Here is a 24,481-nt window from a genome sequence, read left to right as displayed (position 1 = left end):
TTTTCTTCTATGTAAAAATCAAATTCGAATACATTTTTGAAATGTTTGTACATAAATATTATCGTGTACTATATTTAAATTCCCGATCATTTTGATTTCTACATATCCCTATTTTCAATTTATATAAGGTAACTCGACGACTGCATTTAAATTTATCTAAAGGTGAAGGGGAAATTGCACGATTGTTTAAAAAGTGAGAAAAAAAACCAATTGATAATCATTGCTTGAAGGTATTGTTAATCCAATGCTTCATTGAACAGCCCAATAAGTTTTTTTTATAAACCAAAATGCATTTCGATCCTTTTTGCAGTCCTTTTTAAATCAGCTGTACTGCAAGGCATCAGTCTTATAAAACTACAGATAGATTAACCTGTTTTATATCTGCAGTAAAACTGTTGAAGTTAACTATAGTCGGAAAACAACGCCATTCTCAACTTGTCCCATCCATTTTCAATTTCCTGGTCTGACCAATTCACAAGAAAGACATCATCGAGAATACAATCGAGTTCGATTGGGAAGTTTTCTACTTGGACGTTTCTTGTAATGACAATAATACGCTGCAAATGTCCAGTGTACTTTTCATACTTGGCTCTTTGAATCTCAAACTTTCCCCATGTTTTTTCGGTGAATGATTTGGAAATGACAAATACTATATTTTTACTTTCATGAATAGACTGTGAAATGGCATCAGATCGGATAATTCCAGCCAAAATATCCCGATCCTCTATACACATTTTCATATTCCATGTGTTCTCAATTTTCGGTATTAACATTTCTTTAACCCAATCGAAGCAATCATCTGAATATGACAAGTAAATATCGTATTTGAATTTAGACCTTAAATCATTCTCAACAACTCTTTTAAAAACCCGATATACCCAATATGCTATTCGCCACCTGAAATTAACTATGACTGCAATAGGAGTTGTAAATGTAATAAATATCACAAGTAAACATATACCTACTCGGAGCCACATTTCATTTGCACAATGACCATACAATTCATGGAAATTTTCTGCCGCTGTTTTTGTATTAGTATATGTTCCATTTTCTAACTGGCACGTATAGTTTCTCGCAGGTTTATCAAGTTTTATCCTTGTTTTGGAAATCCATAACACGAAGTCAGAATTCTCACAACTACATCTAAAAACATTTCCAGAAAGTTTCAGTTGGAATGAAGCCCCAATTCGCTCATTTCTCACATCGAAAAATTGCTGAAACGTCTTATTGATGGTTTGAAGATTATTATGTTTTAGAATAAGAACTTCAAGGTTTGGCAATGTGTGCAACGCTATTGGTACTTCAGAAAATAAGTTGAATCCCATATCAAGATTTCGTAAGTGTTTGTTCGAGTTGAATGCGTCAATTGGCAGAAACCATAAGTGATTATATGATATATCCAATCTTTTTACTGTTGGCACAAGACTAAATATTTTCTTACTTCTGCTAAGTGTCAAATCAAGCCTTGAATGTTTTAATATCAAAGTCTTTGATTCCTTAAACAAAGGAATATTCTTCCTTCCTGAGTACAGAGTTGAGTCGATACCTGAAAGATCAACATATTCCAAGTAGTTTGTTCCATTGAACACAATATTTGGAAAATACTTCATCTTGAAATAGGATAAATCTAGAACTCGCAAATAGCTTATATTTGATAAGTATATTGTGTGTGGAGTAGTTCCTTGAACTCCAGCAAATTTCGACAAAACAAGTACTTGCAGTGATTGAGGGAACGGGAACGTTATCTGAACACCCGATTTCCTATCATTTGCGACCAAATGATTCAGATTTTCTGCATTTTCCGTATCGTCCGTTAAACCTGAATTCATTTCGTCAGTTGAAATACTGAGAATCCCGGAATAATTGAAAGTTATAAGACTTGATAACTGCAGTATGAACTTCGTCAGTTCCAATGTTTTAAATCCATTTGTCATTGAAAATCGGTCTCCAGAAAAAATGATTGTAACAAAACATTCAGGATGATTGTAAGAAAGTAAAGAATTTGGCTTGAAATCTACAATACCATTTCTTATCAAAATTAATTTTCTTAAACATACTTTTCGCAAGTATTTTGTCATTTCAGGAGTTATTATAACTGCATAAGGAGCTCTAATAAGTCCGTCACAATAGCCAGGATTGACTTCTGTAAAGTTTAACTCTTCCATTTTAATAAAAGGATATACGATCTTCAGTGCTGACTCAATGTCTATGCAAACATGGAATAGGCGAAGAATCTTCAACGAATGAAAAGGTTTAAGAAAGTTTAGTTCAGCCAACTCACGAACTTTACAGCCAGCGAAGTAAACATTTTCTATTGATGGTGGCATAAAAGCGAAGGTCCTATTTGTCATTTTATCTAAAAAGCAGAAGTTAAAAGATAGAGTTCGTAGCTGTTTCAGTTTTGATAATCCACATTTATTCCACACTGGCTTTCGAGCAAGATCCATTTCTAGAATTGTAAGTTTACGACAATATCCGAAAAAGGGATAATAAACTGGCAAATCTGTTCCTACTTGCATATTTCTTGAAATGTAAAGCCTATCTAGTGATTTCAGAGGTCCGAATATTTCAGAGACATATGATGTATTAAGATCAAGCAAATTGTCAGCCATTGACAAATGTTTCAAATGTTTTAGTCCTTTAAAAGAATCTGATTGCAGAACGGAAATCTTGTTCTTATCTAAAATCAATATTATCAATCTTCCATAAAATTGAAAATCGCCATGTGATAATGTACCTATCAAATTTCGTTTTAAGTCAAGTGTAGTAAGATTCCGAGGTAAATCCTGTGGAACTTTTATAAGCCCTCGTGAAGAACAATCTCCTCTGTTGTCTTGAATCAAACATGGATGGCAAGAAACATATGCAAAAAAATATGTTGTCATATAAAAAATAAAAGACACCATGTTCTCCCCAAAAAGTCTACTTTAATGTGCACAAGTTTAATCCAACACTGAATACGATATTCAACTGGATGATGATACAATATATAAATTATCAAAAGTTCAAAAGTTTCCTGTTTAACTTCATGGTGATGAAAATAACGCTATATTTAGGTAAAACGGTACAACTGTTGCCTCAAGGAAGTTAAAACTATCATAAAATGAAGTATGACAATATTCAGATTTTCTAATTCACACAATTTAAAAAAAAATGTATTTGTTTCATTTAAGCATATGTGGAGCTTTTCAGTGTTGGCAAATAGTATTGCTATATTCAATAACCAATATAAAAAATTTTATCAAAACCTGACGCAGTCCTACGATACACATTTTCTTTGCTTTGTATATGACCTCAACGAATCCGGTTTATCAACAGAGTTCCCTTCTCATTAGCCTCATAAAAGGTGCTGATCAGGTGCAAACAAGTTTATCCAGAGTTTAAATGGCATCAGCATATTTATATTTTTTTACTAATGTTAAGAAATAATATTTTCAAATGATAAATGCGGAAATATATATAGAGGTGTTGACCTTTTGCCAATTAAAAATAACTCGTATCATCCGTTTGGAGTCAAGAGGTGCAATTAGATTTGATTTGTTATACAATATCACAATAATGAGTTAAGGAAAACAGGAAGTATCTAAGAACTGGAAAAAGGGGAATGGTATTTGAGACATTGATACATTTTCAGTTATACAATCAATTAAAATGTTTGCAAAAGATCTTTGAAAATACTTGTAAAAGCATTCTTTAAATTTTACATCATACCGTGTTTTTGTTATTGCATCTAATGATAATATTTCATCATAAAGGATTTTTTTCATATTGAGATGTAATTCAATGGATTTTTAATGCATACAAAATTCCATAAAACCCCGAAACACGGGAAAATTATATATAATAGATATAATTACATGAACGGTGCAATGGACCGTGTTTTACTTGCGTCGATATGTCGCCTTTTGTTCTATGTACAAAACCTCCATGATTTATGGATGAATAATAGCAATAAAAACACATTTCTATTTGCTTTGCCAGTTTTTATAGACCTTCCCTTTTAAAATTTGCCTGAAAGTTCGATTGTTTTCGGTATACGTTTTCCCTTTGCATTTGTCTTTGTCTAGTGGTTGTTGTTGGATATTATAACAATTATGATTTTACATCATACTGTTGTTTTCTTTATATATGGCAATGATTATCAATGTTTATTACTCTCGGTCAAATTAGATTGACTGATTACATTTGTTCTTTTCCTATGCGTTTGTACTGTATACTCATTTAAATGTAACAATGTTAACTAAAACCTTTATTGAACACAAGGCGACCGTAATAGAAGAAAATTTGGAACGCATAAAATATCACAATGATCGGCCTCTGTCAATCAACAACCACTATGCCATCTCATGTAGAACTTATTTTAACATTAAAAGGGCATAATCTGTCAAATTCATTTTCATCGATTTGACTCTGATTCGCATATTTGATTTTGTAACACACGTATATCTAAATTATAACAAGTCTAAATTAAACAATTTAAATGCATAGGCTCGATAATATGCATCGGCATTTCGTGTGTATTTTAGTCTAGACGCTATCTTATTAACTATCGCGGTGACCTCCGAAGACCGATGACGGTCATATAACCAGATTTAAACAAAAATATAGATATAAATAGAAAGCGAACTCGTGCAATAGGATTTCTTGGTCTAAACATATATTTATCATTGTTTTTACCTGTATAAGAATGAGTTTTTGTGAATCGAATCAGTCAATCAAATGGTTTACCCTTGTTTCACTTTGAATGTTGACATTATTTTCCTTTTAATAACTGAACACACCTAATTAATGCGTATTTCAGCTCTAGCTAAAGGGTGAAATGCAGGTCATATGAATCCGGATTCAATGAGGTCGAATTATTCACTTGCAACTGAATAATTCATCATCGATGTAACTTAGCTTATTTTGACAAAATTGAAACAACCTGGTCGTTAAAAGCGATATATTATTTCACTATTATACTTTCATTGATGATTGAAAAAAATATCGTTTTAATTTCTTTTCTATTTCGCGTAACTAATGCCTGTTAAAAACCGATTAAAAATTAGGAATATTATTGTTAATCGCTATAACAAGTAAACCAAAAATGTTAGACATTGATGTGTGATGTTTCGCAGACAGAGTTTTGTTTGAATTTAATTTCTGATTGACCGAGTAATCTATTCACTCTGACCTTACTTTACATGCCTCTTGAACAAATTTGTAGAAGAATAGTCTTTGGCCTGCTGATACGGACACAATATTCGGAATGTCTCTACCGCTGCTGGTAGACTATAAGTCCCAAGAGTATCATCAGCTAGGAAGTCAGAACTTCGGCACTGACATGATTTAAAGCAAATCTTTCTTAAATTGTCCGTTAATAGATTAAGAAATTATAAAGGTTTCAACTCCCTCATTAAGCTTTAGATGGATTTGGCTATTGTTTATGACCATTCTGTTCATATTGCTCTTCAAATGTTTCGTTTCTTATACATCCTTGGCTTTTCATACTATATTCGGTTTTGGGCGTTGAAGGTTGATCCAGGTAATCGCTTCAGCATGGATTTTTCTCTCTATGTCTATTAGTTAAATAAAACTAATCTTGCCTCTAGGAAGCGACTTAGGTAAAATCTTTTGGAAAGAAGCAAATTTCTTAACATCAATGATGTTACTGCTTAGAGATCATTTCGAGGCCACAGTTGTTAACCGGTGTTCAAATCTTATAAACCAAACAAAAAGATACAAATGAAGGTAAACACACAAAAAAATGAGGGAACCGCATGAACTAAAACCGGGTGCGCAAGTGTTTCCGGGCCTGCATGTATCACCCGTAATGCGAATCCACATTCAGTGTATAGTCATTATCAGGAAGTTGTAACATAACAGACCAGTCTATCATACTAGTATCTAAAAAAATAATTTTAGCAACAGTAGTTTAAATGTTTAAATCTCATAAAGCGATTTAGAAGAAATAATACAAGGAAACAAAACAAAACCGAAACATCATAGACCGTGAAAATATGTTGTGTAATATCAGATATATGATCCACATTTGTGTTAGTGGTCCATGAGGTATTTTGTTTTGGTCTTTTAACTTATATTAAACCTTTGGGTTACAAAAGTAGAAAATATCTATTGGTATCTTTTACAAGAAAATATGTGAAAAGAATATGAAAGTTATGATAAATAATACATTTCTTTTTCAATTTTCTTATTTATTGATTTTATAATATTTGTAGCAGCTGTTATATAAGTATATAATCTAGGAGATCTGGTAGGCACTCGTTGTTTTCAATAATATCATGCAATTGTTGATTCATTAAAATTGTATCATCTTTTAAAGTATCTTATTTCGAATTATGTGCGAGTTCAAGGTAGAAAGGACTTATGTATATATCGATGGTCGATTTAACAAAAATAAAAAGCCTACCATAAAACAAGATCCGGAAATCCCATCATCAACTTCTAATACAAGACTTCAGCAACACAAGTATTGCGTATGATTCCAAAGACTGCGATAGAAAAATAACAGTCAAAGAAGACTTGTACAATATTTATTAAAAGAAGTTTAGTTTAAAAAATGTATTATATTTAGATTGCAAATTATCTAGATTTCAATATCAGCCTATTTTCACAATTGATATTAGTAAACCACCAAACTACCAAGTCACATGTTCTCTGTCACTTTCATATGTATAGAAAACAATTTGACGCAGGGTTGAACTAACTTTTTTCTCAGTCTTAATACATTGTACATGATGAAAAGTGGATTTCTTCTTGATCATTGTTCTAAAGTCTTTGGTTTAGATAAGAAGCCTCTGCTGTCTAAATTCCTTCCTATTTATTTTTCTGTTGACTCTTTTGTCTTGACGTTTTCTCTTCTTTTCCATTAATCTTTCATGCAAATCACATGAATATTCAAATGACCTGTTTTCACATGAATCATCATCATCTGTTGTTGGTATGTACGATTTTGTAACCATGTTGGTTGTAGGATCACATTCACTAAAGGTTACATCAAAATTGCATCCGACTGAAAATAAACATGTCAATATAAACCTATATTCATAAAATATAATATAAAAATATACACAGGCAGTTCTTTAAGCCCTGTCTTTGAATATGTAGAGTCGATCCGTGTATGCAACGGAAACCAAAAAATAAGAGAAAGTGTTGTTGATTAAGAATTATTCTGAAATCTTTTAAATTCGGTATGAGAAGTTTTTGTTCGTGAATTATAACAACACGGTTAATCAATTAAATGGGATACCCTTTAAGCAAGCAAGGTTGATTTCAAAATACTTTTTTTTAAATTAAAAAGTATTCTATTTACTTGAACGAATAACCAGACATGACTAAAACATCATATTGTAAACAAGGAGGTGATTAAGAGCTTGACATATTGTATAGACATCTTTCCACTGTAAAAGACTGTTTTTGATCTGTAGACGTATCTTGTTCGCTAAATTGCATTGATTTCATTGTACAGTCTATAAAATTAACCTTTCAATCATTAGCATGTGTATTTTGTAATCCAGGAATCCGTTAATGTTTTTGTTTACGAGATCTTAATTGTTACTGAAAGTTTCACCTTTTTGTAATTATAATTTTGTTATGTTGTTGTTTAATTGTTTGGTTCGTTTCATTTATTTACTTACGTCTACGCTGTTCCTTCACTATCTTTTTATTTTCTTTCCACATATTTTTCTGTTCTCTAATAAACATTTTATTCTCCTTCTTTTCGTTCTTGCGCTCCATTTTTCTTGCTTTCCACTGTTGAATACGCTCAAACTTTGAACATGAAATGATGACATTTATTATTGGTTCGCATTCTTCTTCTTCTCCATCCCTTAATGTCATAACTCGGGTTACTGTGTTTGTTGTGTTATCACATTCACTCCAGTCTTCCTTGTCATATTTGCATTCTGAAATAAATTGTGATGAGAATAAATACAAAGAATTAACATATTTTACAAAGAAGTTTGAATATCAATGTTTGAGCATAATAGTATATATTTGTGTTAAAAAAACAAACAACAAATATAAAAAAACAAGTAAAACTGGCAAAAAGGGTGTACTTTCCATGCGCTCATCAAATTAATTTAATCTGGTACGCTCCTGACCGAATATGACATTTCCAAGTACATTTTAACTTTAATTATTTGTTTGATAAAAAAGCTGGTTGTATACCATCATAGATAGATAATACCGAATAAACAACAGTAGTAAATTAAATTTAAAAATCAATACATACTTAGTCTCTGTTCTTTTTCAAGCTTTCTTTTCTCTTTTCTCTCTTGCTTCATTTGCAATTTTTCGTCTATTCTTTTCTGTTTACGGTCCCTTTTCTTTGCTTTCCATGCCTGTATTCTATTTAGTTTGTCACAAGTTATGGTGATAGTGTGTGATTGTTCACAACCCTGTTCGCCTTCACTCAAAGTAAAATTTCGGGTTACTGTATTTGTTGCTTGATCGCACTCACTCCAATCACTGTGTTCATAACGACATCCTTTATAAAAAACATGATCGCAATATTATTAAAGATACTACAAATTAATAAATCACGTATATTGACTCCATGCATGGACCAATTCGAATGCAAACCAAACAAAACATTCATTCGTTTACAGAAATAAAATACTGATATCTAAAGGTTCCCGATTGTTCTCATTCATCACCGCTCTAACAATGTTAAGTTTTGAGTGAACATCCCTGATTAATGTAAATCCAGAAAATCCAAAATCAGAAATATTTTTTGCACCACTTTTTTATTGACCTATAAACTGATCAAAGAGAGACAAATCCTTTTATCAAACAGAATTTATTTATACAATAGACAACTGTATCGTATACAGGAAACAATCATCATTTATATGCTATGCTGTTTATTTCAATATGATTGGTTGTTTTTTGTTTGTCAGCCAGTGGCAAAAGTTTAATTCTTTTTTCAGGCCAAGAAGAAATTATCTTTTATTCAGTAGGTAGAAGATTCTGAGACGTAGGTCTACCGAAATGAAGGGCGAGATTTTTTCATAAAACACGAAATTGAGATTGCTATAGTGACAAAACGAAGTCGGTGTCCCCCTATTTTTACCTCAAATTTTGTTCCCAAAATCATGGAAAACCTTGCCCAAATTTAAAGAAAAATATATCCCATTTAGAACTGACTAGACTGATCCTAGAAGTAGCGTTTGATGGTACGTTTTTGAATAACGAAGTTTTATTTAATACATGTACATACCGATTTAGATAATTATAAAGATAAAAAAAATCGTTCAATTATATTCTTAGTATCAGAGAATCGTTTTAAACTTAAGAGGGATATATAGTTAGAAGAATAAAATCTGTATTACTTATGTTGTTTGATATACAGTTATATATTTTTTATTGGCTTCAATTAAGTAGAAATTGGGTTATCTAAAGATAAGATGACTTGAAAAAAAATACATAAATATTTTTAATTACTCATTTTTACAATATATTCTAAATTTGTCTGTCTATAAATACGATACGTACTCAGACCGTGTATATTTACGCCAAACATTTTTCATTTTAAGCTGAACAAATAGATTTTGAAAATACCCTACAAATTTTAAAATTAATTGGTTTGATAAATGTAACAAACATCTGTTGAAGTCACTTCTGAAAAATCATTTTCGTTATGAGAATTGAAATTTGTTATTTTCATGAGATTACATTATTTAATTTCACGAGGATAATATTAAAAGTAATGATAAGTTTGTCTTAAAAAGATTTCATCTTATCAACAGTTTGAATTAATTAAAACATTTGAATTTGATTGTTTTAGAAAAGAAACAAATTTCAATCTCCTTCTTAAAGACAAAATATTGAAATTGCTAACCTTAAGCATTTTTCAATTTGCCATCAAATATTGAAAAATGAAAAATGCTAAAACGTGGAGCATTTTTCAATTTGCCTTTAAAAATTGAAAAATGAAAAATGCTCCAACGTGGAGCATTTTTCAATTTACCTTCAAAAATCAAAAAATGGAAAATGCTCCAACGTGGAGCATTTTTCAATTTGCCTTTAAAAATTGAAAAATGAAAAATGCTCCAATGTGGAGCATTTTTCAATTTGCTTTGAAATATTGAAAAATGAAAAATGTTGCATTTTCATCTTTAATTTTTTTTTCTCAAAAATGAAAATGTTTTTTTTTTGTGTTGAGGATTTTCAATTTGTTTAATCAAAGTTTTGTTTTTATGCTTTAAATATAATACACATATGTGTATGTGTGAACCCGTGTATACACATTTTTTACCTTACCCCGAAAAGATAGGAGAACAACAACGCACCAGCAAAATTTTGTGATGTGTCGTAGGATTATTATGCAAAAAATTATTGTTATTTCCCTTGCTTAAAACCCTTAACTTTATATTTCCCTATTTTGTTATTCACATTCAGGTTAACTACATATTCTCGTTATATCTGTTAAATCAAATGGATATTGGTTTGTTTAATTCATTGATAGAGATATTTATTTTTACTCCAAAGTTTAGTATTTGCACCGTTGCAAAACATTTGTAAACTTCTTTAAAAAGTTAATATACATTTAAGATAACATCTGAGCAATACGGACACGCACATATCAAGGCATATAAAACCCTGCTCGTAACAACACGGTTCAGTGATTGCCATTAAAGGATTTAGCATAGCGGAAAGGAATTACAATATGCCCTATAAAACCCTCAACGACAGAATAGCTTCACCAAAGCTGAGAGCTATTCATCAATAAATAGTAAATGAAAAATATTGTAAAATAAGATTTCGTACTTTCATACAATTGCTACGGATTTGGTGATACCCTCGTTGACAACCTAGAAAATATGTAAAGATAAAAACAACACCTAGGAAAGCTGTTCTGTTCCCAGTCTCTCTGTATAAGGTTGATTAATATGCCATTTTCCTTCTAAATACAGCTCATTTTGGAAGTCATTGAATGCTCCCTTTCTTAAGTAGATAAAATGAATTAAATAATTTGTTCACTGTTTTTTTTTGGGGGGTTAGTATTACTTAGCTATTTTAATACCAATAGTGCTTTAACATTTGGCATCCGTCGTCTCTGTTTACAACTAGAACAAGCTGTGGTTTACATCTCCGAATCTCAATCAGAATTACTAATGCTAAGTGTTGGTCCCGCGAGGTTGATGTTGAATTTTACAGCGATTTTTCTGTTTTTTACTGAAATACATTATTTTGGGAAAACTAATCAGGAATGAAGCAGACATTTGAGTCAGTGCTCGGTGGAATTAGATACGACTGTCTTTTGGAGACAAGTTTTGAAAATGTAGGTGTATAATTGTTCCTGTGGTCTTTTATTTTTATAGTATGGTTTATTTGGTACATTTTGTGTCAATTTATAGTCAAAATATGTTTGATGTTGTCAAGACTGATATTGCTGATTACTTAAAGTTTGTTCATTTTGAGACAGATTTTCTTTTATTTGGAATGAATGTGCGGTGGCATTTTAGCTAAAAATTAACTTCAAATGTGAAGTTAGTTTACATTTCTCTAGATATAAGAAGATGTGGTATGAGTGCCAATGAGACACTTTGCCTTCTAAGTCACAATTTTTAAAATAAAAACCTTTATAGGTCAAAGTACGGTCTTCAACACAGAGTCATGGTTCACATAAAACAATAAGCTATAAATTGTTCCCAAAATGACTAGTTTAAAACGATTCAAGCGGGAAAAACAACGATATAATCTAAATACAGAACGAGAAACACTTATGAATCACATCAACTAACGACAACAAGGAACATTATAGAAGACAAAAAAAAAACCTGTTCAACAGACATGTCAGTAACTTCTAGTAGTCTGTTGTTATTTATGTGTTATTATCATTTTGTTTATTTTCTTTTTTACCTCTTCTGACATCGGACTCGGACTTCTTTTAGACAGAATTTTACTGGGTGTATGGTTATGCGTTTACTTATCTACATTGGTCAGAGGTATCAGGGGAGGGTTGAAATCTCATAAACATGTTTAACCCCACTTATTTTGCGCCTGTTCCAAGTCAGGAGCCTCTGGCCTCTGTTAGTCTTGTATTATTTTTAAATTAGGTTTTTAGTTTTTAATTTGTTTAGTATGGCGTCCATTATCACTGAACTAGTACATGTATATATATATTTGTTTAGGGTCAAGCTGAAGGACGCCTCTGGGTGCGGCAGTTTCTCGCTGCATTAAAAACCTATTGGTGACCTTCTGCTGTTGTCTGTTCTATATATATGGTCGGGTTATTATCTCTTTGACACATTCCCCATTTCCATTCATTATTTCTCAATTGGATTGTCTATTTAAAAAAATAGAAGATACAAAATTATTATGTCTGAAGCTGTCAGGGAGAATCATAAAACCCTTGACATAAAATTATCCATATTTTGAGTCAGAGATGGGAGATCTTCCTATGATGCCCGCCCGTCCTCTCCCTAAAAAAAAGTAAACAACACTAAAATCTTATTCTGACATTACAGATGGGATTTCATTTCATTCACGTGAATGAGGTTGGAGTGACTCGGTGTGCGCCTTTTCCTAAATTCATCTTTTTTGTTTGTTCTCCAGATCCCACCTTTGGTGTCCCCTTGATTTCATTACCCACATTTTAATAATCCTATATCCGACCATCCCTTTTTGTAACCTCAATAGCAGCCCTCTCTATATCCCACTTCTGGGGCTACTTGCATAATTCATTTTGATCAAGATGGATTGTATGCTCAGAATTATCAGCCTGATATGGATCAGCATAAAAGTTTCGTGATCCCTGTAAAACAACAGAACAGTTGTGACTTTCTGTTTACATAACGAATATAAAAGGGGAGCGGACGAGCTACAAAAAATATAATAGTATTAACAAAGAGGCAATTTCGATAAATGTTCAAATTATTTAAAATTTCTCAAATTACGAAAAGAGTGCACACGCTGAAATGTCTCGCCTTCTTTACTAATCATTGATATTATGTTGATCCAAAATCCTGGACTTAAAAACATGAAATCCCGAGGTCCTGAATGAAAAAAAAAATCCCGGGTCCCGAAAGGGTTAATCCCGAAATCACAAGCTTAAAACCACCCGATCCTGACGTCCTGAAAAAGGTCCTGCCCACCCTCTATGTTGATAGTCCTAAATATAAAGCTTTACTACAACTATCACATAAACTTAACATGGTCAAAGAAAATTAGGACAAGGTCATATAAACAAAACAAGAAATACATGTACACCTTACAATAAATCACTAAGTATAAATGACCCATGCTAATAGTTTCTAAGAAACAGACTTAACCGAGAAAACTAAACACATGAACCACGAAACTAAGGTCAAGTATCTGAACCATGGCAGGCAGAAGTGTACAACTTACAATTCCATACAGCAAGTAAAGTTAACCTATTTCATATAGTTTAAGAAAATCAGAACAAAACTAAAAAACTGAATACTGTGCAATGAACAGTGAAAATGAGGTCAAGGCCAAATAAAACCTGTCAGACTGACATGCACATCATTAAATATTTCCATACACCAAACAAAGATTACATATTGCATATAGTGTTAGAAAAAAAGACCAAATATCAAAAACTTAACGTTGGTCAAGGTTTGATAAGCACAACCATGTTTGACACATCTATATCATTTCCTCTATTGTTCAATAACATATCGTCATTTGATCTCGATGGATCAGCATCGCGTTGTGACTCAGGTTGGATTGGTTGATCTGACATGCATATATGTCTACTGGATCAGAATTCGTATCAGAGGCTCCTCTGATTCTATCTCTATCTCTACCATCACGCCCACTAGTTCTGGTATATTTTGGTGGTATGTCTGTGTTGTTTGCGAGAATTCTACGTATTTTAAATGACAATTAGAAGAATTAAAGGGAACAGTATTTATAAACAGTATGTATATGCAATATGATGTTGATGATAATGACGAGAGCGTAGTCAGATTACGTTTTGAAAGTGGAAAGGACTTAGACCGGTCGATGTAAGAGCGGTCTATAATCGCAGAAAAGGTGTGTTAAGATCGTGTTGCAATCGAATAAATCGTGCATGTATTGTCGTTATGAAAACGTGATTAACGTAATAAATCGTGATTATCGTATTGAAGACTCAGAATAGGCGTGATGAGAACGTGACCCGTAGCGGGATCGTAGTAGCATCGTGAAAACAATGAAAATCCAAACTTTCATCCTGCTCGTACCGGGACCTCACCTACGGGATGTGCAATAGTGGTCTAGTGTGACTTGGGCATAAAACATGCTCCTTGTTTCTCTACCTTTCCTACTGATCAAAATGAGCAACTGGTTCTTGTCTTGAATTGTTGATACCGTACGTTTCCTGCTTTCATCGTGTCAGAATACATTTTTTAATAATCGTGAAATATATATCACTTATTGTTCAGTAATTTCAACTGTTGTTATTATTGTTATTGGTCGTAACGTAATCAATAAACATAATCAATACCGAAGAAACTGTGCTATCTTATTTTTTCTTAGTTTCCCAGGTAGCAAGTACAAAAAACATCACCAATTGATACATGTACATTTATAAAAATTCATACATGTATAGCATGTATGGCACATGAAAATAAATAACGCTGCGCTCTCCATTTATTCATTTACTCAATTCGTGAATGGAATGCTCTGTAACTAAACTGACGAATACTAGTGATAAACTTTGTTTTATTCATAATTTCACAAAAAAAAGATGTGGTATGATTGCGAGAGAAACAATTTTTTCCACCAGACATTAAATGATGATGAAGTGAACAAGTATAATTCATAGTACAGTCTTCAACATTGATGAAAACCATTACCGCACAACAATCTATAAGAGATCCAAAAAGAAAAATTTAAAAACAATTCAATTCATTCGAGAAAAATTAGTTTTACGGCGCATATATAGGACTCTTAGTGATTAAACTCGTTTTATGTGCACAACCATCCCCTTAACATTGAACAGTGATAAAAAGCATATTATAAAAACAGTTGAATCGTTTCGCAAATGATATCAGATATGTTCCTTACGTCGTAACTACAATCCCCTTCCCTTTCATGAATGTGACCTACCGAATTAGACTATTTACCGGATTTGTTATCACATTGGCAACACGACGGTAGCCACATGTGAAGTAGGATCTGCTTACCCGTTCGAAGCACCTGAGATCAACCCTAGTTTTTGGTGGGGTTCGTGTTGTTTATTCTTTAGTTTTCTATGTTGTGCCATGTGTACTATTGTTTGTTTGTTTGTTTGTTTGTTTGTTTTCTTCATTTTTAGCCATGGCGTTGTCAGTTTATTTTAGATTTATGAGTTTTACTGTCCCTTTGGTATCTTTCGTCCCTCTTTTGAAAAGACTTTTCAAATAAATAAATAAAGAGCTCCGCTGTAAGCGCATGGTACTCCTCTTGTCTTTATGCTTTAAGGGCATACGATACAGTAGAGATCCCTCGTTGATTTTTTCTTAAAATTTTGATAGAAGGTCAATTTCAATGTGTACTTTTTAAATATGCAAAGAAAAAAGTACCTTCATGACCTACTTTTAGAGATAATTTGGTTCGAAATTTGCATATTTGGAAGAAAATCCCTGAAATTTAATAAATTATGACTTTTAAAGAAAGTAACAATACTTTTGAACGAAAAGTCATATTAACTTAACCGGGTTTTTGTAAAATATTCCCTTGATCCATGACATCAACATACAAATGTACTGAAACAAGTTTAAGGTTAAACCAAATCATCATGTTCCGGATTTAGATTGCTATATCCGAAATAAAGAATTGACCATACTTTTGCGTCTTTTCGGAAGTGCAGAAAAAATTTGATCGTTGTTTTTTTCCTGAAATTTTGGTGGAGTGTTCTTGAAACAGTACTTGATTGATTGCAAAAGAAAACAATTGGGGTCCATGTGCTTGTTTTTTCAATAAAAGCCATACATCTTTATTTTTTACGACGTCTGTCAGTATGGCGCTAAATTACGTTAAATTAAGTTTTAATCGCAACAACGTCGTGTAATCATTCCCACCGTACACGAGTTTGCTGTCAAGTTTATGCAGGTGTTTTTCAGAGCGTTGATACTTAATATAAATGAAGGATTCTAGCAGATTGCTTTGTCAGATGTAGATCTGCTAGAAGTATAAAGGTACATCTCCGTCCGACATTAGTTCTAAATTGCTTGATGTACTGTAGGATGATAGACAACATTATTGACATGACAAAATGTGAACCAACTATAAATTAAGTGAGGCGATCATACCATATAACCGTCAACAATGACAAAACCGATACCGTATCGTCAACTTTAAAAGGTCCCGACGTACTTTGATTTTATTTTTTTTTACACTCAAAAGATAATTATCTTTCAAATTTAAATTATGAGCAGTACTTCTTGTTTTATAATAAGAGCTGTTTTGTGCAATTTAACTCATGCCATTATTGCATCAATCGACCGAAAATGAAGTTGTAATATAATATTTCATAGGAAGTACTGCAGCCGGTATAAGAGAATGATATTGAATGATGTCTTTATCAATAGATAAGTTACATAACATTTTTTTACGGCGTATACGTATGAATATTTGCATACTTGTTTGTCTAGAAGAAGAGCTATATTGAAAACACTTTGTTCGTCTGTCTGATCGTCTAACTATACGACGAGTTTTAACGTGTGTACACTTTCTGATCTGTCTGTCTGCAGTTAGTGTACATTTGCCGATACTTCAATTTTTATCTCTCAATACATTGAAGTACAAAATGTACAATAGGGACATGCTTATACAAATAAGAATACATGTACAAGGCGTTTTCTTGTTTTGGTCTATTACATCCAGTTTCATATACAAAAAGAATACATGTACAACCAATTAAACAAACTAACGTGTGACAATGCTGCATCTATTGGTAATATTTTGCTTAAATTCAAACCAAAAACGACACCAATATATTTTTTGAAATCTTTTTAACGGATTTTTATTGACAGTTTTTCTTCATACACATATAATATTATATGTTTTTAAAATATCAATTAAAATCGGCTTTTTTATGTACCAATTTTAAGTCCAGAATAGGATGAGACACTCTCTTTACTTATTATTCTATTTGCGAATAGAGGTGTTATACGACCTTGTCCACCAATGAGGGTCTCGCGCATGCAGTCGGTTTTGTTATTTCATTGATAGTATGTTAAATTTGGCCTTACAATGACAATTCTCCGTAAAATTTGGAGGCTGCCAATGCTAAACAAGAAAAGAATTCAAGATAGTATTATTTACTTCGAATTCATTATCAATAAATGAAAATAACTGTTCTCGTCATGAAAAATATTGCACAGCTGTACAACACGCCGTAGTAATGACTTTTGTGTATGGATTTCAACACCAGACCAGATTCGGCTACCCTACGCGCCATAGATTTTGTTAATTTTTTCTCATTAATTACGGGTTCATACGTTTTCTCATTTCTTTAAGTTTCATTAAAATAACATTTGGATGTCATAAATGTGCAAAAAATATTTGCCGCTGTACGTTAAGCAGCTACCAATACTCATAATTAGCTATTGCAGGTCGTTTTGTTCCGAATTTTGTTTTCCAGCATGTTACAGTTTAAGCAACGAATAGTAAGATAGATCCCAATTCCTTGAAATATTTCATTCTCTACGCCGAGCAGATTCCGCTGGGCCGTGCAGCGTTTTTGCAGTTATTCAGTGCCAGACTTAAAAGCTCCACAATTCTTGTTCCGTCTTTCCATGTTATACTGTCAGTACTCTCTTTTGTGTCTACCACCATTTCTTCAATTTCGTCATGCAAAATTTCCTTGACCATTTCCGACATTTTGTCAGAAGAAAAAATCCCCAAAACTGTACAACATCAAATCAGAAATTATATAAAAATCAAAAGGGTACTTAGTTTAATTATTAGATATATTAACTAGTCACCATAGTCTAATCATTTAATGCTGAAAGCATTTGTGATTTATTATCCGAAAAACTGGAAAAAAGCCTCATTTTTTTATGAATAAAAACTCCATAACTCCAAAAATGTAAATGTTTCATAAAAGTTGGTAAAAGCGTGTTTGAGTTATTGTCCAAAAAACTGGAAAAAATCCCCTTTTTTCAATATAAAAATTCATAACTAAAAAAAAAAAAAGTAAAATCTGAAATTTAAAAAAAAATTGAAAGGTAGCTTAAGTCAACATATTTAAACAGTTCACTAAACTGTCATAAAATTTTGTTTAAGTGTTTATGAATGATTGTCCGAAAACTGGAAAATCCCCCCTTTTTTAAGCATAAAAATTCATGACACGGAAACGTAAAATCTGAAATTTATAAAAATCAGAGCATACGTCAATAGATTTAAACAATTCACCAAAGTCTCATAAGTTGATGGCAGCATTTTAGAATTAGTCTCCGAAAACTGGAAAACTCCCCCCTTTTTAAGGAAAAAAAGTCATAACATGGAAACGAAAAATTTGAATTTTATAAAAATCGAAAGGGATCTTACGTCAATAGATATAAACAATTCGATAAAGTTCCATAAAAGTTGGTGGAAGCGTTTTTTATTAATTGTCCGAAGTGTGGACGACGGACCGACAACGGTATATCATAATATGTCCCGTTTTAGACGGGCGTATACAAACAAAGAAACAAGTTATAAAAAATGCTAAACATATAGTACAGATACAAGCGTGCTCGATGTTTCTGATAGAGGGGGAGGGGTGTGAAATTGCTGCGAGTTTTGTTTATCCAAAATCGATTTTACATATGTCCGTTTTTTATAATCAATATTTCACAAATTAAGTTAAGAATAAGGAATCAGTGAAAAAACTATGTAAATTAAGTATTTTTTTATTATCCTACATTGAACTTTTGATGTTGTCCCTTACTTTGGCTTTGTGGAAGCGTCGACCATGTGCATTATACGCTGTCATCATTGCAGAAGTTGAAACACTATGTATTTCCGTTGGTTCCCCCACCCTTTTGTGGGGAAAATTTGGTTGATTATATAGGAAATCGCCAAAGCATGACTGGACCCCCTTAAGGTCAGTCAGTGCCACCCCTTATGAAAAATTCTGAATCAACCACTGCTGCTGTCGTAAATGATGGTAGCGAGGGTTAACTGTCGCTAATACTTTACCAACTCTAGCTTCACACACGTTGATTCCTTTGCTTGATAAATGTAACTACTAGTATTTGTTCCATGTACATGATGCATACGGTTTGAAATTCGATCATTTGTGTCGATCTGTGTCGATCTGTTATTTTTTCCTTTTTGTATTTCAAAAGAAGATTGTCACTGACTGAGACCCCTTTTTTGTGTCGACATATTTGTCCTATAATACTCGTTTTGCTTTCACATATTGAAGATGTAAAATCATATTAAAGACATGATAATAGAATGTACATAATACAGAACCTCGGGGGAACTGTTTCATGTTTGTTGAAATACTATTCACATAATTATTATATATTCTTTGCTACATTTTGTTTTCGGTAAAAGCAAATATAAGAAGTCTTTCATTCTTCGAAATATACATTTACCACACATACATGCATGCAAGTTAATTTCATATTTTCTTTTATAAGATGATTGCTTATTTGAAATTCTGCGAATGAAATTGTGAATATCAGTTGGGAAAAACAAGTTTGTATTAAACAGATTCAAAATTAGGAAACGCTGTACAATGTAGAAAAATACAAAATTGAAAACATATACTAGCACAGTGATCAGAATAATTCAACATCTACACCCATCCCTCCCCATCCCTTTCGAATCGCGAACCCTGCTCCTTGAGCATGTACAGAAACTGACATGGACAATATCTAATATTCTAATATTTTCTCTTCTTTTCTAACATGTTTGACACATTCAGCCACGATATGGTCCAATGCAACTTCGTCTACTCCGCATCGCCTAGTAATTCCATTTTCAGAATAAAAACGACTTACGGAAAGAAAAGACAAAGAAAAACAAAAGTCAGATAGATAGACAGATAGCAAGATATATACAATGAATGACAGATTGATAGATCGAAAGATAGATATAAACACGTAGCTACAATGACAGCTATATACATTGTATATAGATAAAAAGAAAGAATAATTCTTTGTGGTCATTATCGTACTTGTCAGTGTACCATTCTTGTTCGGAATTTGTTGATACCACACATAGTTCACACACACACACACACACACAAACACACCTTAAAAAGATCTTCAAGACATATTGCGCTTAAAACAAGACAAAAAAAAACGGAAATAGTAAAACATTTAATAAAAAGGGACAACAATTTAAACATTTAAAACGCCTACATTGAAACAAATTACATTTCGTTCCCATTATTAGACATTTAAATAATGAACATTTTTCAAATTTGAATATTGCACAGTAAAATGAAAATTGAAAAATTGGAGCATTTTTCATTTTTCAATATTAAACGTCAAATTGAAAAATGCTCCACGTTGGAGCATTTTTCATTTTTCAATATTTGAAGACAAATTGAAAAATGCTCCACGCTTGAGCATTTTTCATTTTTCAATATTGTAAGTCAAATTGAAAAATACTCCACGTTAGATCATTTTCCATTTGTCAATATTGTAAACTAAATTGAAAAATGCTAAAGGTCAGTATTTTCAATATTTGCTTTTAAGAATGAGATTGAAATATGTTTTGTTTTCTAAAGCAAGCAAATATAAATGTTTTAATAATTTTAAACTTTTGACAAAATAAAATCATTTTTAACAGAAAGTTATTGTTATTTGTTTCAATATCTTCGTTAAATCAAAAATATAATTTCATGAAAATAACAAATTTCAAATCTCATAGAGAAAATGGTTTTTCGAAAGTGATTTCTATAGGTTTTTGTTACATTTTTCAAACCAACTACCTTTAAGATTTGAAGAGCAATTTGAAAATTTATTTTTCATTTTAAAATGAAAAATGTTTGGCGTAAATGTACACGGACGGTACTCTTACCGAAATGAATTTTAAAGCTTAATTTATTAGGAAGCGATTGTTTAAGCAATCACAACCTGCATCAAAATCGACAAAAATTCTGATTATATTAGTAAATAACAATATTTTATGTGTAAGACAATATTTTTCAATCATTCTCATATATTTTCTTACTTTTAAGTTGCTCTTTCACAAGCTGTTTATTCTCTTTCATCTCTTGTTGTCGTTCTTTTCTTTGATGTTTCTTTTCCTGCAATTCTCTTCTATTTTCCGCCTTTTTTATTTTCCATGCTTGTAGTCTTTCAAACCTATCACATGTTATGGTTTGGTTCTGTGTCTGTTGGCATCCTTCCTTGCCGGATTTTAGAGTCAGAACTCGGCTGACGGTATTTGTTTTCGTGTCACAGTCACTCCATGCACTTTTATCATATTTGCATTCTGAAAAGTTGGTTTATTCATTTTCAAGGTTTCAAATAAAAACTTTAAGTAAACAAGTCCTATTTTGTTCAATTACTAATATTTTGACACATTATATGTTCAATGTTTATCCTTTATAATAATTCTAACAAGATCTTAATATATCAGGCAAAAAACGGATATAACATACATTTAACTACATATTTTCTTTTTTCGGCATCGAAAGAGTTCTTATTGGAGTTTTTCAGTACTGACATAATATATAACCTACTTTTCTGGAATTTTCCGTTAATGAATAATTTCGAAACTATTAAGAAACACATATCCTCAATCCCTCCAGCAATGTTGACTTAAGATACAAGAAACAATGTTTTGTATTCCCCATTTTAGTCATACAGCGTCTGGTGTATTCGTGTTTTATAAGCCTTTGGTTTGAGCGTTAAAACTGAAAAGCGCCCCGGACGCTACAAATTTATAACGTGCTATTTTATTGTTCATTTGTAAAATCAAATCAGAATATTTTCTTTATTGATAGTATTTTATTTTATATATTTTCAAGGTCAGCTGCTTTTGATTTTGAGTTATTTTACAATTTTTTATGAAAGACAGTCTTGCTTATTTCCCTGGACTGACCATCTGGTGCACTATGTAGTAATTTTGGTAATTAAAATGCTTGTTAAACTTATAAAAATGCTAGTTATAGTAATTTGAATACTTGTTAAACTAATTGAAATCCTTGATAAACTAATAAAAATGCTTATTAAATAATAGAAATGCTAGTTATAATAATTTGAATAGTTGTTAAACTAATTTAAATGCTTGTAAAAGTAGTTGAAAATTTAATGCTTACACTCAAAGTAATAAAATGCTTGTTAAACTTTAGACTTACGTTGTCGCTGTCGGAGTTTCCATCCCTTTTTAGCAGCGGCTGTAGCTACCAGGACGACGACAAAAATAACAAACACGTTTTTCATATTGTAGCTTATTAAAGACAAAAGAAAACTGAGGTGACCTTAGCTTATGTTTGCGACTTTATATACATATTAGTAACCACAAAACTCTTGACACACTTCATGGAGCTACATCATCTGACCAAGATTTAATTTCTTAGTCAACTAATCCCTAAACAAAATATTTGGGAAGGATGAGGAAAAACGCATCAAGTAAGGGGTTATTATAAAGAAAAGATAAATAAATCAAACTCATTAGTATGTACAATTTCTGATTAGCAATAACCACGTCACTTCAATTGATGTCAGATGTTGTCCATTTCGTGATCTAATCTTTCCGACAATAATATCAAAAGTTCATAATATGGGACTATATGTCAAAAAGACACTTATGTTACAAGTGTGTCACTTGCATATTTTTATGATTCACAACTTACAGGTATTACATATGTGACATATTTTTCAAGGGTCAATATTTATAAACAAAGTGTAACTACTGTAGGAAGGTGTGAAAAATGTACTAAGATTTCTGATAAAATTAACGGATGCTAATCGGGTGTTGATTTAACTAGTTTTTGTGTTTATGTATATAACACTTACCAATCAATTTCAGAAGATTCAAGAGGATTCACCAAAAAATAAATTACTAAAATAAGGTTCATTTACTGTTGATAGAAAAACACAGGACTAACTTAAAGTATATATATATGCATGATTGGTACAACAACTTCGAATACATCATTATTTGTAAGAAAAAAAAATGATAATTCCATATGAATGTTAATTAAACATGTGTTCTACATAACAACATAATGAAATTAACAACAGATAAATATCTGTTGACCTAAAAGAAATATTTTATCTACCATTGTTTCATGTTTACATTATTCTGCGATTGTAAATTTACTTATAATGTTTACATTTTCTTGTAAGATTTTCTTCCCTTTTGTCAGAGAGAGAGAGAGAGAGAGAGAGAGAGAGAGAGAGAGAGAGAGAGATGTTTGTAAACTTTCTGAATCTACAATTTTACATCTACATTTATTTATTGACTGTGTGAAAAATTCATATAGCATTTATTCAACTCTCTAGATATTAGCAATTAAAATATAGATATATTATTTTTTTTCCCCAAAAATAATTTATTTAAGAGACTACATGATGCCTGCTAGATATAGAGAGTTGAAATCTTTAACTTTAGATAAAACAATCCCCTAACTGTACCCCTTTTCGTCATGGCATTATAAATAACAATTGTTTTCCAATAAAAATGACAAAGTATCATCAAACCTACGTATATAACAAATTAAAAAGTGACCAAGATACCTGATATGTTGTTTTCATTTCTATAGTGTTATTAAAATATTAAAAAATTGAAACATTAACATTTTAAGTGTTCAAAGCAATCCAAACTATAAACAACGACGTGAAATATGTTCTACGATTAATCTATAGGATCAAAAAGATTCTCTCAAGAGAAGATCCCTCCACTTTTGAGGTTATATAGGAACATGTATTCACGTGATAACATGTCGTTTAATCGTCGTAAGTTGTTACATATAATAATATTTTTGATAAAAAAAAATCATGGGATAAATATAAATTAGCGAATTCTTCTCCTTTTATCTTCAACAGATTTTTTTAGTATATTTTGGTTGATTTATTGTATCAAATGTTGTGAATCTTTTGTCAACAAAATATAACAATGACCAGTTAAAAACCTATATATTGAACTTAATGAAGACAACGGAAGATGTGATCGGATATGTATATAGGACATGACAAATAAGCAGTCCATAGGCTCATTATCAAAATTAAGATTATAAGTGTCTTAGCCTCAATATTTGTTAATCACATATTACCCAGTTCATGTATGTAATTTGTCGATCAATTAGTCAGAATTTTATTTTTTCTCTGCGTGAGGATTTTTTACAGGAGATAACTCCGAAAATTTGCGAAGTAATGTCCAGTATATATATATACTTCCATATCTGACAAACAAATCCTCAGCCAATACTGAAACCAAAACCGATACCAAAACTGAAACCGGAACCGATTCAGAATCCAAAAATAGTAGTGAGGTAAAAGGTAAATGTTTTTAATGTCTAATTAGCTCGACTCTTTTACTCAATTATATTGTATGAAATTTTTAAATACACTAGATAGAATATTACTTCAGT

At 31.6% G+C, this 24,481-nt stretch overlaps 2 protein-coding genes across 2 annotated transcripts; both read right to left on the bottom strand.

The window, feature by feature from the left end:
- Positions 1-216: 216 nt before the first annotated feature.
- On the bottom strand, positions 217-3,462 carry LOC139484358 (toll-like receptor 3). The gene has a single exon (XM_071268099.1). It carries the CDS (start codon positions 2,904-2,906, stop codon positions 402-404), a length of 2,505 nt encoding a protein of 834 aa, XP_071124200.1. The 5' UTR covers positions 2,907-3,462; the 3' UTR covers positions 217-401.
- Positions 3,463-6,517: 3,055 nt separating this feature from the next.
- LOC139484348 (golgin subfamily A member 6-like protein 26) lies at positions 6,518-22,397 on the bottom strand. The gene is made up of 5 exons (XM_071268089.1): positions 22,244-22,397; positions 21,112-21,375; positions 8,234-8,488; positions 7,638-7,904; positions 6,518-7,012 (listed from the first exon to the last, which is right to left on the bottom strand). The coding sequence occupies exons 1-5, from the start codon at positions 22,326-22,328 to the stop codon at positions 6,783-6,785; spliced, it is 1,101 nt and encodes a 366-aa protein (XP_071124190.1). The 5' UTR covers positions 22,329-22,397; the 3' UTR covers positions 6,518-6,782.
- Between the last annotated feature and the right edge of the window lie 2,084 nt (positions 22,398-24,481).

The sequence above is a fragment of the Mytilus edulis genome, chromosome 1 (genome assembly GCF_963676685.1).
Source record: "Mytilus edulis chromosome 1, xbMytEdul2.2, whole genome shotgun sequence".
NCBI classification, from domain to species: Eukaryota; Metazoa; Mollusca; class Bivalvia; order Mytilida; family Mytilidae; genus Mytilus; species Mytilus edulis.
This window is presented reverse-complemented; position numbering and strand designations above follow the sequence as displayed.